Source organism: Plectrocnemia conspersa, unplaced genomic scaffold, assembly GCF_051122295.1.
Source record: "Plectrocnemia conspersa isolate PC_06_02 unplaced genomic scaffold, ASM5112229v1 ptg000014l, whole genome shotgun sequence".
Classification (NCBI taxonomy): domain Eukaryota; kingdom Metazoa; phylum Arthropoda; class Insecta; order Trichoptera; family Polycentropodidae; genus Plectrocnemia; species Plectrocnemia conspersa.
Window position 1 is genome coordinate 12,072,080 of NW_028277178.1, and position 26,795 is coordinate 12,098,874.

Here is a 26,795-nt window from a genome sequence, read left to right on the forward strand (position 1 = left end):
GTAACTTTGAGTTTTATGTTTAAAATCTTCTCATATGAAACTGTCTTGTTTAACTGGTATTTGCTTCAGTTTCGCAAATTACTAGTAAGTTTAGACCCAGCTTCATATTGCAAATCAACGATCTTATATTAATCTAATATTAACAATAATTAAATTTGCATCTTAGCGTTGAGTATCTACTTTTTCTTTTTATCGCGAGGAAAGCGAAATGTTGGAAAGCTCCAGCATCAATGCACAAAACATGTTTATTCGAACAAAAAGCTCACTTTCCAAGGACCACGCATGACTTTCATCTGTTGCATCTCAACGTCAATAAATTAAGCGTTCGCGAAGTAATACGCATACTCCAGACTTAATTAAGACATATTGACATATGTACATATATCGCTTGTCCGTTAGCGTTGAATAATGAACTCGTGTGAGAAAATATACATCAAGTAGAACTTGCAGGTATAGAGGTGCACTAATAATACGATATGTTTATGTGGAATGGATGTAAATGGACCGTTATCGAGTGTTGTAAATAAGTCTGTGTAAATTTATTAAGTGCGTTGCATTTAGAATGTGTTCGAAGAAGAATATAATCGATAATGATCTAGTTTATTTTCTATGTTCTTTTTATACTGTTTTTTTGTGTGCAAGGTCTAACAACTAAAGCCAATGCAAAAAAAAGGTATACATAAAAATATGTACAAGTAAATTTAGGTTTAAAAAATAGGTTTCAACTATTTGCATAATTTGTTATAATTTTAAGGACATTCTAACTGTTATTCCGAACAAACGATATGATAGATAATAAGTCAGACGTTAATCACCCATAAGTACCACCAAAGATTCTACTCTTTGTTTGGAAAGGACGCGCGCTAGACAAAATATTTTACCCTGAACATACTATTGCAATTCCGTTGGAGTAATCATGTAAATTTCTCGAGAGAAATTGACATGTTTTACGTCTCGGTATTTTTCTCGTTATTTCTCGTAAATTTACAACTTGGGAGAGATCATGGAGCAACAAAACTACGTTAACAATTGGAAATATTGCACGGACCATCTAAAAGCATATTCGCCATCTAAAAGTACCGCCGAAAAACTACTCTTTGTTTGGAAAGGACGCGCGCAAAATATTCCCCGAGCATACTATTGCTATTCTTTGTTTACTGATCGTTAAGTGATCATGTAAATGTCTCTATACATGTAGTAATTAATATATATATTTATAAAATTAACTGTTTTTCCGTAGTCAATTTGTCTGCAAAGTCACACTTCTTCGACATCCAAACCCAACATTTTATTACTTAAAACGTTATTTATAAGATGCTTGATTAAATATTCAGACGGATACAAATGTTAATTATTTCTAATAATACGGAATATTATTTAATCATACTGTGATTCTATATGCTACATAATAAAATGAGCTATTGAAATTAAAAAATAGACATTGAATTATATTTAATTTTAATTGAATAGTTTTATAATTATTAAACTGATACAATTTATGTTAATTTAATTAAATAATAAACAACAAATTAAATTGTCATATTAAATACACAACATTATTGAGTTACATTTTGAATTACAAATTTTCATTTCGCAAGCTTTCTGGAAAATGTTACATAAAATTCATCATTGCTGAAAGATAAATGATATACCGAAGCCTCTATCTACAAAACAATGTGATTAAAAATCAGTAATTGTTTTAATGAACAACTGTTGTGTTTATTTAATTTATAAATATAAAAATAGCAGTACTCCAAGATCGAGAATCTTCTCCAAATAGCCCCGTATCATTTCCTTGTTATAAAATTATATAGCCTAAATTTATGTTCAAATCGGTTCATTTCCCTTTAAAGTTGTACTATAGTATTACAAAACCAAAAAATAATTTACATTCAAATTATGCTAAAATATCAAACTTTCAAAACACACCAACGCCGTTTATATCCATTTATAATATCGATTTCGAGGCGATTTTTCCACAGACTCCCAAGAAATATAACTCGATCGCCAACGCCGCTATATTTTCGTAACGTCTCATTATCACAATATCGAGTGAGAAAAAAAATGGAGGACCACAATTTGGTTAAACAAACAGCCTCCGGGTGCGAGCGGGCAACCGGTACGCGCGCGTGTGTGTGAAATATCTGTTTGCTTTGTAAACAGCACGGGCGTGATGATACCCATGCATTTACGCGTGCAACTATCAATTACTCGTTAACCAAAAGCCGTAACCATCGACTGACCATACACGGAGTGGTTCAAAATATAAGCGCGGTACTATAATTTTTAGTTGCCGGTCAAAATTCCATTTGAATATTTAGCAATGTATCGTAAAATTTAAGTATCTATCAAAAATTATTCAAGTTCAGTTAAAGCTGATGATAGTTGACCTTCATGTAACCTCGATTATATTATTTTGAATAATAAGGTTATTAAATTCATCGTTAGATTGGAAAAATATTATATAATAGTAGCAGTTTCTGTGCTGAAATTCATCTTTAACTGTTTATAAACGACGTTTATATATAGAAGAAGTGATATTTATTATAAATAAATGAGCGTAAGGAAGAACATAATTTAGTGTATAACGATGTCTAGAACTATTTAAAAATATTATTTATGATACGCTTACTGAAATATAAAGTAATTAGAATAACGTGCATTGAGTGCTGATAAAAATTCAGACTTCAAGAAACTCGCTCCTAAGGTCTTCAATGACTGTTGAAAAATAAATGAACTAGTGTTCTATATGTAATATAACATTATAAGGCTATCCCATGATAACATTATTTATAAATATTTTGTATACTTTACCCTCTGAATAAAAAGCAAAATTTCATTTTATATAATAATGATTTTTGCAGTATTTACATAATTAGATTGTGGTTCTTAACAAAAGGGTTTTATATGGTCATAATAAATATATCATGCTATTTTATCTATATTGTATATTATGTATACGTTTCAAGGTTGTGCGATAAATCCCTCTCAATATATATATATATATATATATATATATATATATATATATATATATATATATATATATATATATATATATATATATATATATATATATATATATATATATATATATATATATATTATTTTAGTATAATATTAATATATATTATTTTAGTACCATGTAATTATAGATCCTGAATGGTTAGTCAGTAGAGTCTCCAATTCGAGTAATCGAGTACTCGATACTCGAGTATTTTTGTCTATTTTTCAAGTACTTGATAATCGAGTATTTTGAAAATTACTCGATTAATACTCGAAATTAATTTTTTTTTAAATATTTCAGAAACAAAAATAACTTTAACTCGGTCTGGTAAAGGTTAACGTCTTGTTTTTATTTGGCGTTTATGCCCGAAGTCCCGAGTTAGAGCGGTTACTATCAGCTATAATTTTTTCATAGTTCCATAGTTGCATAGTTCCGGTCGTCGGCTATGTTAGTGGGTACGACGGAGAAATTTCGTTTGTGTTTTCTGTTCGACAGTCCCGACTTATCTAATTTATGGCAATGAACAATATGAAATATCAAAAAAAAAATTTTAGGTTTTATGACTATGCAGTTGTAGCGTAAAGTGTTGTAAATTGTTTATACTGATCCCTCAGCTTAAAATATAAATCAAAACAATTGTGTGTTTTAAAGGCATTTAAAGTAAAGTCAGTTCTTTGCGAACCGTTTAGCTCTAGAGTGAAAGGGATTCACCCAAATACATCTTCGAAGGATATAGATTTAAATTCTTCGCATTAATCAGAAGGAGTAGAATATTGTATATTGTTAAGAAAAAAAATCTATTCAAGAAGAATTACAAAATGCTATTTTGTCAATAGTCGAAGGAAATAAGAGAAAAGCAGAGAAGGGAATGAAAGAAGAGAACATAAAAAGAGAGTTCAAAAAATTTTATATCTATAAAAAGCGAACAGATATAAATTAGAAGCCTTATCCAACGCGTAAATGACAATAAGACCAACATCAACAGCAACGGAAAGGGTTTTTTCCATAACGGGAATAATAAAACCAAAGGTTAGCAGTAATATTAAATTCGAGACAGTTTTTGCATTATTGTTTTTAAAAAGTATGTTCGTGAAGTTAAAATAATTGTAAAAATAAACATACTAAGTATTTTATTTATTTATTTATATGTGCACGAATTTGAATAATAGCTATTTTGGTACATTTGATAAATACTCGAAAGTACTCGAGTACTCGAGTATTTTAAAATTTTAATATTTGATACTCGAGTAGTTGATGGTTCGAGTAATTGGAGACTCTATTAGTTAGTTAACGATCCATCTGCGTAAGATGACTGTAACTCAAGAATAAAAATGTTCAGCAATATCCCATATTTCTTCAAATTCGACTGACTAATATATAGTTTAGTTGTTAATTCAAATTATATATCTACAGTAGATTCGATACATCCTGAAAGATTAAAGTGAAGAACTTATCATCAAGTTCATTGTTCGATCGTTACCGCCGATGAGAGGCAAAACAGCCACTTGTCGTCGTTAGCACACGGCGTAGGCGTCCGCGTCTGACAAACCTAATGGTCGACATTAAAATATGATTAGAACGTTTAGAAAGCAACAGAAAATTATTCTGAGCTGCTGAATGCTGTATGCCGCGAATGAAAAACCGACGACGCGCATTGTCAACGGTTCGATTAGCGTCGATCTTAGCCGATTCGCATTTTATCGTACTGTGCGTAGTACATTGAGTTTATAATGCGGGTAATATATTGTATGTAGAAAGTGAAAACGTGGCCAGATGATGCGTAAATAATCGACAAGAAAGCTGCTGTGATTTGAGAGAATAACAATAACGCGGGTTGTCTAGAACTCGCCGCGTGAACGTATTGTAATATACGAGTATCATTAACTGCGGAAAATATAAACATTTTACATAAGAGGTTTAGTAATATAATATAATAACAGTTGTATATAAATTATTATTTTTTAATTGACATATTCTCAAGAATCATTTCCTGATCTTTAGAAATGCACAAAAGTCATTACAATTCATAAAAAGGATTACAAATTGTGCATCAATAAATTATTCGGATTATGATAATAATCCATAAATGGGTTCTGTCTAATGGGTGTTGTTCCCGAGGGTTCTTTAATCAGGAGTCAGGATTGAACATTTGTGGAATATTTTATTTAAAAAAAATGTAAAAACATAATATTCGAAAACAATATTAAAAAAAGTATAAACAAAAGCAAATAATTTTTTATCAATAAAAAAAAACAAAACAAATTATTTAACCATTTAACCTGTCTCCGTTTTTTATACTGGCTGCATACTCAAGAAAATTGTCGGATTGTGTTTGATTCGCACGTTAGTAATTTACTGCATAATTTTTAATATTTTTTTGTAAAACTTTAACACCCCTAGTAATATACAGTGGCAGTCAATGAAAGATGTCCACTTTGAAAAATCTACACTTCTTTGTATTACGGTTGCTAAGTAGATTTAACTCGATTATTCCTGAGTTATTTGAGTGATCAAAAACCTATAGTGGCTGACAAGACACATTTCAAATGCTTCTAGTTTATTTATTGTAATAAAATTTTAAGTCCTTGTTTTGTACTGACCAGACAGTACTTTACGAATTTTCTTCTGGTCTAAAAATGAAAGAGCTTGTTTACAGACCAGTTTTGAATTTAAGAAAAATGGTTAAAATGACAAAATGGGGTCCATTTTGTCATTTACCCAATTACACAGGTATTTAAAATGTTTTACTCTCTCAATTTTATCTCCGTCTAATGATACACTTACCGGAGCTTGTCTATAACCATAAAATAATTTTGTTGTATTGATGTTGATTCGTAGGCCTTTTCTTAATTTTTTTTATTTACACTATCCAGATATCTTAAAAAGTCATCAACGGTCTCAGCAAATATTGCCGTGTCATCAGCATAATACAGATTTTTATTCCCTTTGTATCTGGAGTGCTTCTTTGAATATGGTTTCGAAGTATAAATTGAAAGGAGTGTGAGAAAAAACACATCCCCGTCTGACACCTCTCTGTTTTGGAATATTTTAGGTTTAATCTCTTTCAATACTTATTACTGATAATTGCTTCCAATACATACGACGGTTTTGTGCAATATTTTCGTTCTGTTTTCGAGGAATATTTCTCGCCTTCTGCTCAGTCGCTTCCATCTATGTATTTATGATCTGATTCTCAAGACATCATCATTTCCTGATCTATGGAAATGCACAAAAGTCACCATTATTCATAAAAAGGGTGACAAATTATATATAAAGAATTATAGACCTGTCGCAGTGTTGTCAGCTCCTGTTAAATTATTTGAAATAATTATTCATACATATCTCTATAATCACTTTCGACAAGTTTTGTTAGACCAACAGCACGGGTTTCGTCCTGCCAGTTACACTGTTACTAACCTTCTGTCGTTCACCAAAACGGTGATAACTTCTCTCGATGTGGGAATTCAAGTAGACATCGTGTATACAGATTTTGAGAAAGCCTTTGACAAAGTTTGTCATAGGTTATTATTAAAAAAATTGTCGAACCTCGGTTGCTCGGATAATTTAACTCGGTTATTCTCGAGTTATTTAAGCAATCATAGACAGTTTGTAACATATGGTGGCCGATTGTCGAAATAATATTTTACCCCTTGTGTTATTTATTAATGACATAAATATAGCAATTACAAATTCAAATTTTCTTCTGTAGGCAGATGATTTAAAATTATATAAATGCATTCGATCTGTTGTGGACTCCTCTCTACAAAGTGATTTAGACTCTCTGTGGGGATGGGCTTCCGTTAACCGTCTGCCCTTTAGTGTCGGAAAGTGCCATACCGTGTCATTTTCTCGATCCCATTCGCCATCAGCTTATTTCTATCATCTCGGTGGTAACATTTTGACTAGAGAAACTTCCATTAAAGATCTCGGAATTACTTTCGAGAGCAAATGGAGGTTCTCTCTACACATACACGACGTCTGTGATAAATCTTCCAAGATGCTCGGCTTTGTTATGAAGAATGCCTTTCACTTTGACGATCCGTCAGTTATTCGCATCCTCTATGACACCTTAGTTCGTAGCATTTTTGAATCGGAATCTATAATTTGGAATCCCCGAATAGCCAAATATTCCGTTTTAGTGGAAAAAATTCAAAAAAGGCATTTAAGATACCTTTACAAAAAGACATTTGGTTATTATCCGTACATATATCCCAGCGCCTTTTTTTTAGGAGCGTTGGAATACGATTCGCTGAGCTCTCGCAGAAAGTTGTATGTCGCTAAGCATTTTTTCAAATTACTAAAAGGTGCTGTCGACAATTCAGCTATTCTCGAGGAATTCCAGTTTTGGGTTCCGGAACATTTTCGAGAATCACGATCGCGTCTTCTTTTATGGCCGTTAGGGCTAGGACGTCCGCACTTGCCGACACGCCTATAGCTGTGGCCATCCGGCTCCTTAATACGCTGGCATTACATATTGACCTTTTTAATGTTAGCTACGAGGAGCTGATCCAGTTTGTATCATTTAATTTTGATATTTTGTAATTTTTTGTTATGTTTATTATTTTTAAGTATTGTTCTATTTATGTATATATACGTTTTTTTTTGTTTTGTAAATTTAAAAATTGTTTTCGACCATCGTGGCGCATTGGGGTAACCTGTTAGGCTACGATGGTCTTAATTTAATCTAAAAATAAAATAAAATAAAATATTTTTACGAAGACTTACATATCATCTAGCCCAGTGGTCGGCAAACTTATTGGCCGAAGAGCCAAATATGTACATTACAACGATTCAAAATAGTTCTGAGAGCCAAATCTGTTTTTTAATTTAGTAAACCTTTATTATAATTTTAGACCTTCATTAAATTACTTGATTTCACACTTAATAAAGATTTATTCGTTGATAAAATATGATATGAAAGTAAGGTATCCATAAATTTAAACCATGACAATGACTGACAAACACTTAATGCGAACAATGTCCTTGCATCTCCTTGAAAAGTTTCAGTAAGTTAGGTTTATATGTTGTAGTTTTTAATTTTAGGCATGATTCCAAGTTCTCGTCAATAAGACGACTTCTCAGTTTACTCTTGATAAAGTTCATGCTTGAAAAGGATTATTCGCATGTATATTTAGAACCAAAAAGGGAGAGAACAGCAAACGCAAGTTTTTCAGCTGATCGTAAGAGTCAGGAATACTATTCCAGACGTTGAAAATGATCATGTCTTCATTCTCCAGGTCTTTCAAAGCAGACCACTTATGTTGTGAACTAAGATCACATTCGTTCTTCTCCATATTTCCAAATCAATACAGAAACGTTGAAATTTGGAGCTCCATATTTCCTTGTTTTTTAAATCCTTCAATTGTATTTCAAAGTTACCAATGTCAATGCCAACAGGAGAAAATTTCAACTCAGTTATTGTAGCATTAAGAGGATTTTTGACGAATGAAACCTGCTGAGAAAGGCTTCCCTCATATTAAAAATTATTGTTTTGAAATGGTGTTTGTCAATAGAGAAATTATTTTCTTGGCGATGCTTCAGCAGGCTCGGAAAGTGAAACAAGGTTGGTCTTTCAAAATCTTGAGCAAAAAGGGATAATTTGTTTTCGAATGAAATGACTTCTTCTAACATCGAAAAAATTGTGTTTCCTTTCCCTTGTAGTTTACGGTTAAGCTGGTTTAAATTAGACATAACGTCTACCATGAAATGAAAGTTTTGGATCCACTGATTGTAAATTCTGGATAGTGAACACCCTTCTCAAGGAGAAATGCTTCAATTTCTGGCAATAGGGATGCGAAACGTTTTAAAACGTACCCTCTTGATAACCATTGAACCTTGTTATGAAGCGAAAGATCAGCGTACTCACTCTCCATTTCAACTAAAAATTCTTTGAATTGACGATGATTAAGAGCTTTAGCTACAATGGAGTTGATGATCGTGATCACTAATCCCATAACTTTACTAATTTCTTCCGGTAATGTCTGCGCACAAAGCCCTTCTTGGTGAATAATGCAATGATAAACCAATATCTCGTGATTCATTTTTTCTTTCAAAATGGCAACAGACCCTTTTCTGACGCCGGTCATACTTTTGACCCCGTCTGTAACCGCCAAATACGCAGATTGACAGCTGTCATGCTACTACGCTGCGCTGCGCCCCTACCGGACGAAACAGGTACTACGTCAACGCTCACGCACACATTCAACGTTACATGGAAAGGACACTCGACCAGAATTAGCGCCCTGGCCCGTGGATATTTGTGCCAGAGCCGCACTCAAGGAGCCAAAGAGCCGCATGCGGCTCCGGAGCCGCACTTTGCCGACCCCTGATCTAGCCTAATAAAATTTAAGCCCTCTATAAGATGATTATGTTTTACGCGATCGATTGCTTTCTCAAAATCGATGAAGCAAATCTAAACATGTTTAAGAACTCTTGTAACAAGGCCTTTCTTAAATATAATTTGTTCCCTGTTAAGAGCTTTTTCTTATTTTGTTAACTATGTAATAATTTTTGACCATTGTTACTTATTGGAATAATCTGTTCACGATTATCTTAAAATACATATAACGTTACTAAACTACTGAAAGTTATAAAGGTGTTCATAAACTGGAGGTAAATGAAACAGTATTTAGGTTAGATGTTTTATAGTGAAATATTTATTGTAATTGCTGACACACATACCAATATAAACTAATGATACAATTCACACCTTATAATGGCAGAGATGTTTCTTCATGTACCATTTCTATTGATTAATGAGTTGTTCTTGCTTTTAAACATTCGGAACAAATGTTTATTTTAATAGCACATTTTAATACACTACGAGTCGTCGTCGTTTCTCTTATGTTTTCGATCAAATGCGCTCAGCTTCCGTATTTCCTGCATACGTAACTATCAATCGAGGTGTACGTTGTATATATTTTACTTATAAATTTAAAATGAGGCAATTTTTTTGTATTAATTTATTATCATTAATGATGTTACAGATAATGAATCAAGATCAGAATCGAGCAGGGATGGAGTGGGCAATGGAGTTGGCATTGGAGCTGCAGAAACGGATGATGAGGGTATCGAAAGGGATTCTGGAGACGTTCTGGACGAACATCCGAGGATATTCTTTTCTCTCACTGATATTGTCGATGTAAGTATATTTTTAATTTTAAGCCACTTTCATTTCCGTCGTTAGTCAATTTTTTTATAAACAATTATAATATATTATTTTCATTTTCATTTTATAGCATAACTTTTTTTATAACATATTTGAGATCTAGAACTGTAATAAAAGTATTTTAAAATAACCTACTAAGTATTCCATTTATCTTTATTCAAGCACTAATTGTGAGTTTATGAATCGGCGAAGCAGTAGATATGAAAATATTTATTTGATGATACGAAACATATTGGGAAGCACTAATTTGCACTTTGATTCATATATGTGCTTGTGAGCGGCTGTGAATACATACGTTTATCACATGTATGAAAGTCAACCTAAAAACATAACCACCGTTAAAATTAACTACCGTCGTGTTAATAAAACGACGTTTCGCACGCAAGGTGATTCGTTAAGGAGCACTGCCATAAATCACACATTTTCATCGGCCCGGTTGCGTTTTTTTCTCTCTCTCTAGTACACCCACAATAGATATTTTTTGTGGAGCGCTCAATTTCGATTCATTATACGAGAAACTACCGTAAACCATAAATATGTTTAATTTGACGCGTTACACACGCGGCTCGATTCACATTATTTCGGAAGAAAACACAAAATTAAACCTGTTTCACGTAACTGTACACCACCGTGGGTTAGAGGTGAAGGGTTTTCACGCGACCGTTAAAAATAACGTAGATGCGCTTCCGCTTCCGGTGGTTTCATCCGTGGGTCTGATTGACCCCGTCGCGTGTGGTGGGCGTGGGTATTACACAAAAATAGGGAACGCGGAATTAATTTATTTTGTGGAAAAGAAAGCGACCTTTTACCCACATTCTTCCAATATTTCACCGCGGCCGAAATTGATATCTTCTTCTCGACGTGCGCTTCTACTACTTCTTCTTCTTGTTCTTCTCGTTTCGGACGACAATCAAAGGAATGCGCGCGCTGGTCGCTTTCTAGATTTTCGTATTATTCAAAATTGCCCGATTGCGCAAGACGCTTTGTGTGGATGCTGTGTTAATTTGAAATTCAACGGTGTGTTATTGCTGGACATTTTATTTGAATGTACTATGAATATAACTAACCACTGCAGTTATCTTCTCTTGATATTCTCTATCACGTCTTAGATCGCAATCACTACGAGATCCTGCCTTTTGTTTTATCTGATCGGTCCATTTTTGTAAGGTTGTCTTTAGATATTTTATAACCCATCACAACTACATAGTTTTCCGATGCTTTTTTTATTTATGCATTATGTATAAAATAGAAATGCTCTTAAAATAATGTTAGGCATCTTGCAGTCTTTGTTATTATATCTCGCAATATTATATTATTATATTTTCATTTGCTTTCATAGTTCCAGGCTCACATAATATTTATTTATTTACATTTTCTAATCTATTTCTGACATTTTAATACGCCCTAAATATACGTTATAAATATTCCAATATTCCCTCTTAAAAACACTGCTGCTTTTTAATTGATCAAATATTTTAATACTTATATATTTTGTAAATCAAATCTTCCGATTTACCATATATAAATTCGATGTCATCTGCATTATTGGATAGTTTTCTTGGTCCTATGACAACTTTGCTTTTTTATCTATCTTGTTTTTCTTATCGCGAGATTCCAAGATAAAATTAAGAAAGTACCGAAATTAAAAATATAATAACGAATAAAAAATGAGGTAGTTAATTATTCTAATACAACTTAAAATGTATAAATAAATTAGTATTGCTCGCAAAAATATTCATCTTGTGTATTTTATTTGATTTTAATAAGTTTTAACAATAAACTTAAAAAACAGTTTAGTTTCAGAATGTATCATGCAGTTAAAATATGTTTATATTTGTTCACCTGTGCTTAGATTTTTATTTTTATTTTAGACTTTTCAGTCGCAGCTTCATTGAGATACTTAGGCAGAGGTATTTTTTCTGTTTTATTAGAAGTAAAATATCAGATCATTTAATACCTGCTTTAGAGGAGAAATGGAATGTTCAAAAGCAGAAAGCATTACCATAATAGTACATAACAAACTGATCACGTTATTATTTTACTTTTTTTTTATTATTATTCGTCTTATAACCGATTAGAACTGGATGTTTTTAATTTCTTTTTATTTATTTAATTTTTTAATTTTTGATGATAATGATGTTATAATAGACGTGAATAATTAAAGGAACAGAACGGATCGATCTACTTCGATTGATTTTAGAGTATCTTTTTGGGCTCCCGTATTAATTCCCGAATGGCAGATAAACTTGTCAAAAACAGCTGTTACTATTTTACATTTTTAATATTTCGAACAGGATACAGTTTAAACATCTTTTTCACAGGCAAATTTTATTACGTAACTCTATCGAAGCTCACATACATTTTTTCAATCTTCTGATTCCCACGCGGAGCGGTTTATTTGATTATCAATGCAGTTTTTAGAATACAAAAGTAAAAAAAAAATTAAAAATTGCGGGAAAGCTTGTATATTTTCAAACATCTGGCACGGACTTACCCTTTTTATGCAGCAGTTGTGACACATTTAAAAATATTTGTAAAAATTTAATTTTGAATGAGAAAAGCTGCTTTGAAAATTATCGTTTAATCAGCAAATTTCTTGAGAAATAAAAATTCTTGTTTGATATTTTTTTGAGACATTCTCGAAATGAAGAACTACTTAGTAAAAATCGCATTGTTTTTTGTAGTCTATTGTATAAAGCTAGGATTATTTTCTAATAAAAGTTATTATTTACGTGTATATTTCTATCGTGTCTGGGAGATCGGAATTAGTGACTATTATATAATTATAATTCCGATCAATCATCACAGATTAGATTTACCTAGATTTTCCTTATCTCGCGGATGAATATCATAATGATTATTTAAAATTGTGTTAGGTCGTACATATCTGGTATTAAAAATTCTCTAAAAATGAGCTCATATAGTATCTTATATCCACTAAAAAAATAATATATTTATTTACAATTTAAATTTCGGCATTTACAGGTGATTGAAAGTTTAATCTATAAATACACTATTGCATTTTTTTAATATCTTTATATCTCACTTCGATAATTCATGATTTCCCCTAATATTAAAATTAACAAAGATCTACTTTTGTCATGGGATTTAATACATTTTAATCTTTATTATTAATTTAATACATTAAAAAAAACATGCTTGAATAAGCTTATATTTTATGATACTATTTAATTTAGTAGTTAGTAATCAACTTTTTTCTATGACGATCATTATTTTTTTTCTCCATATGATTTTATTTAAATGTTATGTTATCTACACTACGATTTTGACTTATACTTTGAAATCTAGTCGTTAATTACATAACGTCTAATAACATATTTTAAAAAACTTCGTATTTAAGATACAATCGAACGACTTTTACACTAATGTTAAATGTAAAAAACGTGAATTTCTCAACCCTCGATGGAACAATCGTGATTTTTCAAAAAATAACGGAGAAAAATAGGTCACATCTTGATTGTATTGTATTAGAAAGTTATTATTTCATTAAACAGATTACCATAGATTGAGTCATGGAATGACATTATGCAACTAGAATCTAATTGCAGATCCTTGGCCTTGGAACAGACCACAATAAAAAAACAGTAACAATAATAAAGCGGAGGTTTGAGAGTCTATATTTATGACTGAATCGATTTACATCTAAGATATATAGAACTTTTAATTTGAAACAAAAAATAATACGAATCAGCGTGTCTCAAAATCGAAGATCGATCTCGAGATCGAATAGTATTAATTTCGTGGGCGATGCACTTTCAGCGCATAAAGACAATAACGATTTATTAGCGGCCTTCGCATTAATAATATAATTTAATACTACACGGCATACCCTTGTGAGATATGCGGATATATTATAAAATAATTTATTAAGGAATTGTACGCTCAATTAATTATTTTAGAAATCGCGCGTAATCGGATATTATTTTTGGTATATGGACATTCAATTAAAATTAATATTTTTATTTTATATGGCATACGGTTAATTGATCGTTTCGATTTTTATTATACGGTTATACGTATTGAATTATAAATTTTCTTCGATAACTCGCGGCGTAATATGTTAATGTTATTATAATTCGAGCGAAGCAGCTATCGTATATCATTTTGTGCGAATTTTAGCTGTTTTATCGAACGCCTATGCTAATTCAATCTTAAATAAGCTAAATACGATTTGCATTATCGATTCGGCGTAGAGAGAAAAAATAGCGTCGCGTTACAAATCAATGGAGATTTAGTGGTCAATTTGTAAGGAAAAAGTGTAATAATCAACGTAATTTATTAATGAATATTTACATATGGATATACTTGTTTTTTTTTTATTGGTTTTTCAGCGTGAAAGATCGAATCGATTGAAGGAATAAATTATTCATGTATTTTATTACTGTCGATGAAAATAATTGGTGATCGTAAATCATGCATTAACACAATTTGTCGTCTTTAAAACTGCAGATGTTATTGTTATTTTCTATTTATATATACGTTCTTTAAATTTCCTTGTGTCAAAACAATGATTTTGAATCCCCCAAGGTAAATATTATTTAATTTTATAATAATTTCCTTGATACTTGTGGTAACTATTTTTTTTATATAATTATGTTTCCGCATTTTTGTAATATAAATTATATTACTTAATGAAAAATTCAATATTATATATTAAATACTAGTTTCTATTTAATTAAATTATTATTATTTTCATATTGTAAAACTATTTCGACGTATTTATATTTTTCACGTCGTAGTAACTTTATTGCACATTAGCATTTGAAATATACTGCCAATTAAATACAATTGAAAGCTCGTTAATATAATTCGAAAAACTTGAACCTGAATTAGCTCAACACACGCACAAGAACAATAAGAACCCGATCGCCTAGTAAATATCCATTCACTAAATTAATAAGTAATTTATTAATACGCTATGGCTACAATTTAATCGATATCTTCTTTACCGACGAATTAAACCATCGATCGTATCAATCGGACGTATCTCAGCACGCCAAACAGTTAATCAAACATAAGTTAAACATAAACTATACCCGCCGCTAAAAGCTAGCTTTTCTCATCGCCTTCGTAAATCGAAACACCGTGACAGAATACGCAAAAAAGGAAAACTTGCGTCTTATTATAATAATGATGATTTTCGAGCGAATTACAAATTTCGTACGCACAATTCATCATCGACTGGTTAAATTTAATTCGGTGGAAAGTTTAATTTAATTTCACAATTTATTTAATAAGTGAAACAAACGATTTTCTCCAAAACGAATCGATTAAGGCGATATTTAGTTATTGAAATGTATTTACTATTCAGAAATTCAATGCCTGCAGATGACACAGTAATTGTGCGAATCGTTGAACATATTACGTTTGATTTAATCGGTTAACAACGCGTGAAATTAATCAACAACGATCGTTGTTGTTGTTATTTGTATTATGCAATTTTATGCATATCGTTTCGGTTCAGAATCTTATTTATGGGTTATTTACTCATGTAAATAATCGTTTTGTGCAATTTATTTATGTTATTGCGTTCATATCATACAGTAAATGCTAAATAATATTTAAACAGTTTAAACACTTTTGTCAATTGATCAAAGGCATGGTAGACAACCCATCAGTGCTTAAGTAGCTCCAAATGTGTGCTTCGGAAGGTGGTTATAGTTCTCAGTCGCGTCCACTGTTCTTGTCTGTGAAGTTTAGAACTAGAGCACTTGCCAAATCTTCTCTGGCGATGTCCATAATTTTTTTTGTGCACATATGGAGTTTTGGTGCAATTCATGTGAGATAATGCACACCTGTTGCGGTGATTTGTGTCTGTTCTTCGTATTTTTACTTATATGTGTGTGTGCGTATATATTTATATATTTGTATGTATTTTAAAATTGTAATATATTTTATTCTTTTGACAATTTAATCTGTCAAGCCACGATGGTCATAATTTTAATAAATAAATAAATTATAACCAAAAAGGAGCATGGATGAGATTGGTTCAAAATCAAAAGTGAGAGATTTCTTGAACAGTAATCAGTAATATTAACAGATAAAGCTCCTTCTCATCTGAAGCATATTGAAAACAAACGAATTATGGTTGCAAAAATTTATTGCCTAATATTACAAGTCAATGTGTTATATTATCATTTAAACGGTTCTCTCGAAATTCTTGCTGAGGAAGACGATGATGGCTTGATGGGATAAAATGACGACATTGAATGCTATACATGGAATATCACAATCTTGATCAAAAATAAATCCAGTATCACTTGTTCGATCATGGAGAAAGATTCTTCCTAACGTGGAAATATATGTAATGGATTCTGAAGAGACTGAAGCAAGTTATATATATATCTGAATTATCCAGATTATTATAAAATTTAAAATATTTTTAAAATGTCAATCGGGTTTTCAGTGCTTGAATGATGCAGATATCGTTTTTATTCACTCAAACATAAGAGTAAAGGAGTTATAGTGAAAGTACAATTAAAAAATATACTATTAATAACATAATTAACAATACGGCATTTATTTCTTATGAAATAGTATCGATCAAAGAGAAATCGAATAAACTATGTATATAAAACTCTAAAATAATTATTGAGAGATTCTCAGAAGAAAACAAGAATCTTTGATTGTCTTAATAAATTAAAAAATTATAACATATATTATAACCAAATAAAAATTGATTGTTCGAATTATCCGTGTCCTCAGCCTTAGCCTAGATAATCCAAAGTATACAGTAAATAGCGTATTATTTGGGTCCATCTTCTCATATTTCAGTTCGCAGAAATACCTTACGATAAAATCCAAAAGCAAATTGAATTTTCCCGTCGCTTCGTTGACAATATTGCAGATTATCACGCGACGTATTGTCTACGTAATACGTGGGTATGTATCTTGGGAGCATATAAATATAGCAAATCGATTACAGACACTCGCCGCGTGAGTCATTGTGACGAAACTGGCTTTGCTGGGGCGTAACCTCGGGGACAAACGGTGGCCGAATGCAAATATGGGACCTCCAGAGGAAGCTGCTGAACAGCACGGAGGTTGTTCTGCTCCTTCTTTCGACAACGCACAATGAGGCAGGTTGTTGCGGTATTGCCTTAACCGGAATCGCGATCCGCCCTTGCTGCTTAGCGATGAGAACACTCAAGGCACGTGTGCGAGATAACGTTGGGCGGACTGGAAGCTGCGCGGGTGGTAACAATAGATGAAAGAATAATAGTAAAAAAAGTTAATTATAAAAATACTTTATCATCTAGTCCGACGAAGGCTGCCCTTCACGTTGGCAGTTGATCCTACTTTGGTATCCTCATTAAATTATAACCTATATTCTATGCATCTGTCGATATATCATTTTTTTCGTGTTCTTTTTCGATAATCTTATATTAAAATTCATGTACAAATATTTATCAAAAATATTTTTTTGCTATGATTTTAACGATAAGCAAAGTCTCGATTCTTGAGAATTTTTAAGACTTGAATTTTTTGTCTGGCTTTCCAAAATTTACAAAAATCGCAAAAGGGCTGGAATTTTAATTTAGAAAATTTAGAAAATATAATAGTGATATATATATTATAAGTCTGAAGCTTATTATTGAAATTGAAATTTGATTTAACTTAAGAAGAATTAATGATACATCACTTTCCTTAAATATTGTAGTGTACTTGAGTTTTGGCTTTCTCCGTTAATTTATAGTTCCATTTTTACGAACTATTTTACAAAGTTCATTTTTCGAAATTTCTTCATAGTTTTGACAAACGTGCTTTTAATGATTGATTGATGGAAATTTACTCGAGAGATTATCTGTTTATAAAAAGTAATAAATATTTAATGCGGCCAAAACCGTTAACGGCAGCTGTCAGTTTGATTTATTGGCGATTAATGGAAGTTTATGGTTTTATAATCTAATTCTTTTATAGTCTCAAATTTTAAACTTAACATATCAATTAGCTTAAATATATGGCTTGTGGCGTTTTTAATTTCTATCTTAAATAAAGTGAAGCTACTAACGAATTTGACAAATGTGATATGTTTTATAGTCTCACCTTTTTACATTATATCGCTGATTCATAAGCTGTTATTATGATTATGTTTTAAATATTATTGGTAAATATAAATATTCTGATCTTTTTTTGTAATATGTGTAAAAATACTGTGTTGATAGGTGTATGTAATATAAATTTAATTTACGCTTCATCTCTTCTTTCACATAAACCTAGACATTTGTAACTTTTCAATTAACCAGATTTTTCTTACAATTTTTATTAAATTTTAAAAGGTTCGGTTTTTGCCGTCAGGTGATATATTGCTCATGTGCGTTATTATACTTGTAATTAACATATAAGTAACAGTAGCTTCCTATCAACATCCACTAGCGAGTTTATTATTTGTATAAAATTCCTTTACTAAATTATTCAAGGTTACCATTTCGGTAGATTTAGACTTCACATAATCTTCGTGATCTCAGTAATTATTACGTCTATCCAGAAGTCATTGTGTTACACGTTTTTTCCGACTCTTCGCTTTCGATTGTTCGTTTTTTGTTGCCCAAATCTAAAATTTTACCCACGGCTAATTCTACATGGAATGCGAATGCCTATCAAACGACCGTGCCGGAAAAATAGAGCAAAAACCCAAATCGTACCCAATTTTTCTCTTTCGACAATTGTGAGAGCATTGTCAAAGAACTTTTTTTCCATCACGGTCAACGACGTCGCGCGCTTTGTTATGTAATGCTCGTCGTCATAGATATTGATTGATGCTTTCTGAAGATTAGTTGAAGTGGATTTGGCGCTTTTTTTAAGCTAACTCCTTCACACGCATATACGGATGTAGGTAAAAATGTTGGCAAAAAATATTTTTTTCTCTAGAGTTTGACGGACAGAAATACGTGATTTGACTTCCTGACATTAGCCGTGAAAACGGCACTTGTAATTGTGGCAATTTTTGCGCTTCGCTGCCCTCGTTAATTAGTTTATACAATTGTTTTATATTTTCGTAAATATAAAGCGATTCGGCTCACTAAAGATGATTTCGCAAAGATGGGTCCTAATAATGTGCAATGCATTAACGTCATCTGGAGCAAAAAAAACTAGAGCTCGAAAAATTGTAATCGATGCCCTTCTGCAGCTTATAGTTGATATTTATTTTCAATTGCTTAAAATAATCAATAGAATGGCCTTTAAATTTATTTTTACTTTTAAATAATGAATATTTCACTACACTTGTATAATATTTATTTACATATTACATATTTTACAAGGCACGTTAAATTGATTGACTTGCGTATGAAAAATCTCAAAGGGGTCGTGAATTTGTAATAGTAAAAATAACATTAAGAATAAAAAAATAAATAGAAAGCCTTCTGCTTCATAATAAAAATAGGATGACTGTTCTTAACCCTTTAAACGCCAGTGACTAATTCGTGAGTCACGTGTTATTTTTCGTCAGTATTTTTTTCTAAAAATATGTATAAAATACTGGTTTGACTAAATTATGCTAGTACAATAATCTTTAAGAATTAAAAAAATACTTAAAAAATTAATCTTAAAATGCTTTAAAAATTACTCTGTTTTAAAAAAATAATCAACAAGTGAGTCGCTGGTGTGGTTTCAATGAAACGATTACCAAAAAGTTAGACTCGGAAAAAAACGCGGATCTTTATGACATCATAATAAGTTATTAGCGTATATTTTTACAAATATATAAAGGGTTGATCTAAATATGTCAGAAGTCAATCGCAAATTTAAATGCTTAAGTAATATCTGGAATTTTCATATTTTTTTTCTTAGTACCTCCGTGCGTTTTATATTTTTTGTAGGATTAATGGATCTTCAAATATCAGTATACTTACCTCTTTCTATTTTATGAATGTTCATAAATTTCAAATCATCATATTACAATGATAAATCGTGTTCATACGGCACGCACTAATCGCATATTTTGACAAGCGCCAAAAGCCTTCATGCGCTCATACGCAGCGCGTTACATTCCACAAACAATTACCATTAGGGTCAAACGTCAATCATTCATTGTTGTTTGTGTATATTTTTTACGCACATACCCGCGTTAACCTCCACCATTCAATCGGTTAAGGCATGCCAGAACCAATCGTGACGTATTTTGTCGCACGCGACGAAAGCTCGCATTGCGAAAGCTCGGGAGCTGATGGGCGTCACGATGTTGCGTCACAGTCGCGGAAAGCTTCGAGGACACCGCGAGAGGTGACTAATGACCCATACATCGCAAGTGCCCACTCCTAACGGCCGCATTCCTGTATTTGATTCGCGAGCGATAAACGTTATTCATATTCTGTACCTCTAAGGCGGTTAATGAATTTGAGAGACCTTTTCGCGAGTGCACGAATTTCGAGATGTAATTGAAATTTATTGTCGCGGGAGCCAATGGAAATGTCAAAGGCTGGTGAAGTGAAAAGCTATTAGGTTACACGCTGCTGCTGCTGTGCTGCTGGGCAGTTCGCTGAACGTCTACTTCCTGGATGAGGCCTAATTGGCCAATGCAGGAAGTAATCCGCTATGTTCTCTTGCCAGGTAGCGCATCAAAGATGTTGTGTGCTCGGACAGAACAATGCACAGGTAATTCGTTTGTATCTCAAGCTTTTTACTCGAGATTATAAACATGTATACATGAGTGCGTTTTATTCGATTATATCTGGGAGATTACCAACGAATTGGTAACGCAAATGAGGTCACAAAATCAGCAATATATCGATGATTTTAAGGTCGTAATAAAACAGTTGAATTTTTTGTTTATATGTACATATTTTATTAAAGTATTTTGCTAGATTAATCACTACGACATTTATCCATGACAGTAGGGAATGCTAAGAAAACCAATCTGCGATGATTGATCGGAATTAAAAGTATAAATATCTTCAAACACGATATAAATTTGGGTTTATATATGTGGAATTCGAATTGATGTCTTTTGTGTTTTTACAACAAAAGTTTTAAAGTAAAAAAATATTTGCCTGCCTTCTCAGAATAAAGTGTAAATTTGTTAACTCCATTTTTGTGTGTAATGATTAATAATGCCACTCTGTTACCACAATTCCGATATATATATTAAAAAACTCAGTTTTACATATATGTCAGAAAAGAAAGTGTACGTAGATCAAGTGTTGAAAATTTTGTTTGTGAAAAACATAAGAGAACTATAAAATATCTTACTGTTCTTCATCTCAATGCATTAAATAAAACCGCAGTTTTTGCGCATTCTACGTTTTTTTTGTCACAGTATTTTTCTTTTTAGTTAATTATAAAATTTTACTAGGAAAAAAATATTTAATTTCAAAGCATGAACTATGTAAAACAGAGGTTAACTTTTAACTTTTATTAGTTGCTTTCCTAAATAAATTTAATTTATGGTTAAAATTAAGTATCAACATAGGTATGACATAAATCATATTTTTTAGAACTATATTTGTCATAAAAAAAGTAGTTCCCAAAGTAGTTACATACCTATATTAGTTATCTGTTTTAAATAAGAAATCATTAAATTTCTCAATGCGTGCCACATATCGTGTGTATATATTGTGAAAACGTAAAATTACTTATTGCAAGTTATAATTATAATCAAAATCATAAGCCCTCGAGAAAAAATGTTTATCTGGAAAAGTAATAAATAATAAATAACCAGAAAACGTTAAAAGATTCCTTATCATTAAAAAGGATATAAATATTAATTATAATTAGCAAAGAAATTTTAAAGTTTTGGTAACCCTAAGGGGTGTGACTTCGCAGCCAGTAAGACGCAGGTGAAAACTAATCAGAATTTTATTAACTTATATTACATATTGCGACAGACTATGAATGGCGAGATGTTGTCTCCGAACGGTGCTATTGGTCTTCCGGTGGTATATTGTTTCTCATGACCGTTTCATAACAAAGAAATATTCATTCAATGCACCGGAGAATCCTTGCGTGTTATTTAGGAAGGAACCCTTTTGTTCTAGTCGTTACAAGAGTTTTTGCTCCGAAGCACGTTCATGCGTTGTGCTTTCCAAATGATTATTACCATAGTATAAGTTGTTCCATATCAGGTGGCCGATTTTAACCCTGTCGGAAATGGACTTTGACTGGAAGAAGATGAAAAAATAAATAACTATATTTTCTTTTAATTCACGAAGGGTGTTATCTATATTTTTTGTCTAATTCGCAGTTAGATTAGTTTTTTATGGACTCCTATTCATTATGTTGTGGACAAAATATTCACGTATTCTTTTTATTTACGAGTTTAAACTGAAACACAATGCCGCGCAGGCCACAGTAAATATCAATTTTAGATTTGGTGAAGGTTCTGTTAGTCAGAGAATTGTAATATGTTGTTGTGGGAATTTTTTCATCTGAGATTTTACACTTGAAAATGAGTATCGTGAAAGACTGCATATATTGATAAAAAAAATAACTAATCCACAAACAACTATTCTTAACATTTAGAGGTTTTTCTTGTAATCGTTTAATGACATCTAAATTACATAGAAAAGTGAAAAATGGACAAAAATGTACCGCATGACTTACTGAGTCATTATTGATAAGAATTACAACATGATAAGAAATTGATAGAGAATCGATGCTAACTAGAAGAAATCAGAACGATGGTTAAATAGCAAAGAAGCTCAAATATAAACGACAGTATGGTGGTATTCTGGAAGAAATATTTGTCGATCGTTTCTCAAACTAGGCGAGATTATTACAGCAGAATCATATTGTATAGAAATTAAACCATGACCATACAATACAGATGTTAGTAAACAATCTTGGCGATAGTGTTCTATGATAATTGACCAATAATTACTGTTGCAAAATTAAACGAATTAAGATTGGAAATTTTACCTCATCCCTCATATTTCACTAGCTTTTCCCCTACAAACTACTGTCTTTTTAAAAATTGAGACTTATTCTTTGGGAATAAGAAAATATAAAGTCCTTTAACGAATTCACAATCTCTAAAAAATAATATTTTTAAAAACAAAGTTTAATTTGTATCAAACTATTTGTTATATTATTCTCTATATTATTATGCTAATATTTTTATTTATTTTTTCAGCGTTGTGCGTGGCATGCCGGTCGTGGTGCCGCAATGCACTACCAAGCCGTGTGTCGAGCCCTAGTCGCAGAAGCACTGGAATTAGCGCACTTTTTGGCAAGAGTCAAAGACGGCGGTCATCGGGAGCTGTGTCGCCGCGCTGACGCAGCCGCCTCGTGCCATGAACTGGAAAGATTTAGAATCTCTGACTGGGTAAGAGCTGAAAATTAATTACATCTTAGACACCGTTGATTGAGCAACCGCGCATAGCTGCCTCAGTGCTAAACGAATAGTGTTTTGACACCCACTAATCCCATTCGTGGAATCACAGGCCTACGCAACGGCGGAAAAGTGTCGAATTTTACGTTGCGAGTTCTCTCTTATCTTAGCGAAATTTCGTTGCAATTTCCCGCTCGCGTTTTGCGCAATGGCAGCTCCATGGATATGCAAATTTGTTCTTATATAAATAAATAGTCCGTTAGTGTTATGTACTATTGCAAATCGTAATAGTGCTTTTGTTTTGGTAATTTAATGGCGTATTGCCAAACGTAATATAGACAGTAAACGCCATTATAACAATTGGCACGGATCAATAAAAACGTAATAAAATTTCCATTCGTTGTCTTACACTAACTTGATAACAATGTAAAACGTAATATATTACTTACACAGAATCACCATGTCTCGGCATTATTGCATCAGATGAAAATAAACTCAAATCTATCTAGGAAAATTAGTACCCGAGGGTAATCCGCTATAAGATATATATCTGAAGTTAAATACACTCTTATTTATATATTAAATTTAAAGTCATTTGTAAAATCCAATGACATGATCTTCTGGTGCTCTTCAGTAATTAAAATATTTATAAATTACTTCCCAACTAAACCACATAAAAACAATACTACTATTTTATGATCATCACTTACAAAATTCCCCATCAAGCAATAGATAGTCTAAAATATATTTTTTAATTATTGAAAAATGGTTCAACAATTGACTAGTCACTGTAAATCTTACAAAAGCGTAAAGGAACAATGTCGATCAATTTAGTAAAGGTAAAATATGTAATAACATGTATTTTAAGGACTAGATATAAAACATATTAGACACTAATATTTTTTGGTATAATTACTTTGTATTATTTTACTCTTTTTGGTATGTCCTTTAAAATGTTAACAATAAACTTCACCTGTAAGTGTAGTAAAAATGTCTGTAAATACACCGTATTTCATTGAGTAATGTTGTACTTTAGTTTGTAATGTAACATACAATGCAAACGTCATAGTACGCGTTGAAAAACTTGTTACGCCAGAACACCAATTATGCATCGCTCGTTAAATTATCGAAATCATGCTCTAAAGAAAAAAGTCAATTTACTGAAATTTATTTTGGCAAAAAATTTCTACATAAGCGATATGGTAAATCAATATTCAAAGTATCATACACTAAATTATTATTTTCGGCTGTAAAACTAGATTAAATAGTCTTTATAATGTACTGAAGCGTTTTTTATTTTTGAAAGTAAGTATTTAAAAAATTCTACTAAAATTTTAGAGAATGCTCATCAATTGAACAAATAACGATAAAACAATACTTACACGACGTAATAAAAAATATATAAATGTGTAGTATGATCGGTATTGCATTCCCAACTCATATTTGTAGGGTTTTAACTCTGGTCAGCATAACTTATAAAATTAAACTTGTCAATATGAATTTCAAAAAATCTATTGATCCTTGGTTTATCAGCGATTGTAATTTTTTTTTTGTAAAACAACTTTAATCTTTATTGTCTCTTTACAATCCTTACAATACAAAACATTTTTGGTTTTTATGGTCGTGTTATTGCTCTTATGTGGTTATAAAGTAAACACAGATTAAAACTACGTAAATAGTGCGAAGGGATTATTCTTTTCTTTTATCCTTGTTTAATACAAGGGTATCTTACTGATGCTAAACGTTCAAATGTCTTTCTGTATTCCATGTCAGTCTAGGCGCGCACTAGACAACTTGGCTATCGCAGCAAGAAAAAACAGAGACAGCGCATAGTAATGTATTGGCTGCCTATACAAGTTGTCTAGTGCGCGCCTAGCCTTACTCTCGGGTTTAATGAGTTAACCGCCTTGCAGGCTTCAAGTCATCCGTGCGGGACGACTTGAAGTTATTAAAAATATACTTCGAATTAATCTTCGTTTATGTCTTAAAAAATCAATTGTTTTTCTATGCTATTTTAAATGCATAATTTTTAAATTTATGCTTTTGTTTTGTAAATATAATAGCTTAACGACAATATAAATAACATACAGATGAAATATCTGACTAGAAAATCAATTCAACGATGCTCCTTAGTAAGTAAGTATTACGATACCTCATATACATATATTTTTAGGAAACGTTTCAAATCAATTCGTTCAAGATAAATAATATTATCATGCATTATTTCACATAGTAAATTATTGTGTGTTGAAAATTCGGAAGGCGGACGTTAAACAACAGTCTAATTACAAAACTCAACAGTAAAAATCGAACGCAACATTACATTATTACACAACATATTTATGATAACTATTATATATTTATATATATTTTTTTCAATACGCCAAATCGCATAGGCACGCCAGCACCGAAACGAAACGCATAACATTGCATCGTTACGCCGTTTTTCGGATCGAATGTGAATGATTTTTCCAACGAGAAATTTTAACCGACACATATTTAACCGGCCGGTTAACCGGTTCGAGTTATCATATTCACGAGTGTGGGAATCCGCACGACAATCGGACCGTGTCGATGAAAATTGGTACTGCGAAGGGCGTGACGACGTTGTGTGTGTGTTTAAACTCGATTTGTGCAATAGGAATATGTGATACAATTATACAATACATGGTATGGCTAGAAAATGCTATGACTGATTAATATATTTTTTGGAATTGTTCGTTTGATATATTTAAAGTATTAATTAACAACAAAAAAACACCTAGACACGTGTGAAGTGTATCTATTTTTTTTATAAATATTTTTTATTTATTTTAATTATATTTATTTATATTTTTAGATAATACTATCAACAAATTGTGGAAAATAATATCCTTTAAAAGCCTTTCATTTTCAGCTTCACAAAGCCGAGCTCTTTCTAGGCTGTGTTCCAAGACAATTTGTAATGTTATCAGTTCTTTCTTCTCGAATATTATTCTTCAGCTTCTATAGTGGCGAACATGGTGACATTAGTTTGCCATTGAACATTAGACGAAGAAGCTCTATTGCTGCTCTTTTAGTTGCCACATCTGTAAGTCATTTCTGCGACGAAGAAAATTTTTAATTATCCCTCGGTATTTATTCTATTTTTATTAGCAAAAGACAGCAAAAGCTTTCCATTCTTAAAATTCTATTGGTTTTAATTATTGCACAAGTTTAATCTTGATGTATTTCCTCAAAATTTCTGTAACGATCTACCGAAAACGCTAGACCGTCTTCGAATTGATGTTAGCAGTTCTTCTACAATACTATCACGTACACCTTCAATAGTAGTCTCATTTCTCGTAGATCTT

At 31.7% G+C, this 26,795-nt stretch overlaps 1 protein-coding gene across 5 annotated transcripts in view; it reads left to right on the forward strand.

Moving 5' to 3' along the window:
* spir (spire type actin nucleation factor) overlaps positions 1-26,795 on the forward strand; it is a 167,771-nt gene that overhangs the window by 106,156 nt on the left and 34,820 nt on the right. For all 5 annotated transcript variants that reach the window (XM_088203655.1, XM_088203656.1, XM_088203657.1 and 2 more), the window contains exons 4-5: positions 9,994-10,148; positions 23,266-23,457. In XM_088203655.1, the coding sequence (XP_088059781.1) occupies positions 9,994-10,148; positions 23,266-23,457 (347 nt within the window). The remainder of the gene's footprint in view (positions 1-9,993; positions 10,149-23,265; positions 23,458-26,795) is intronic.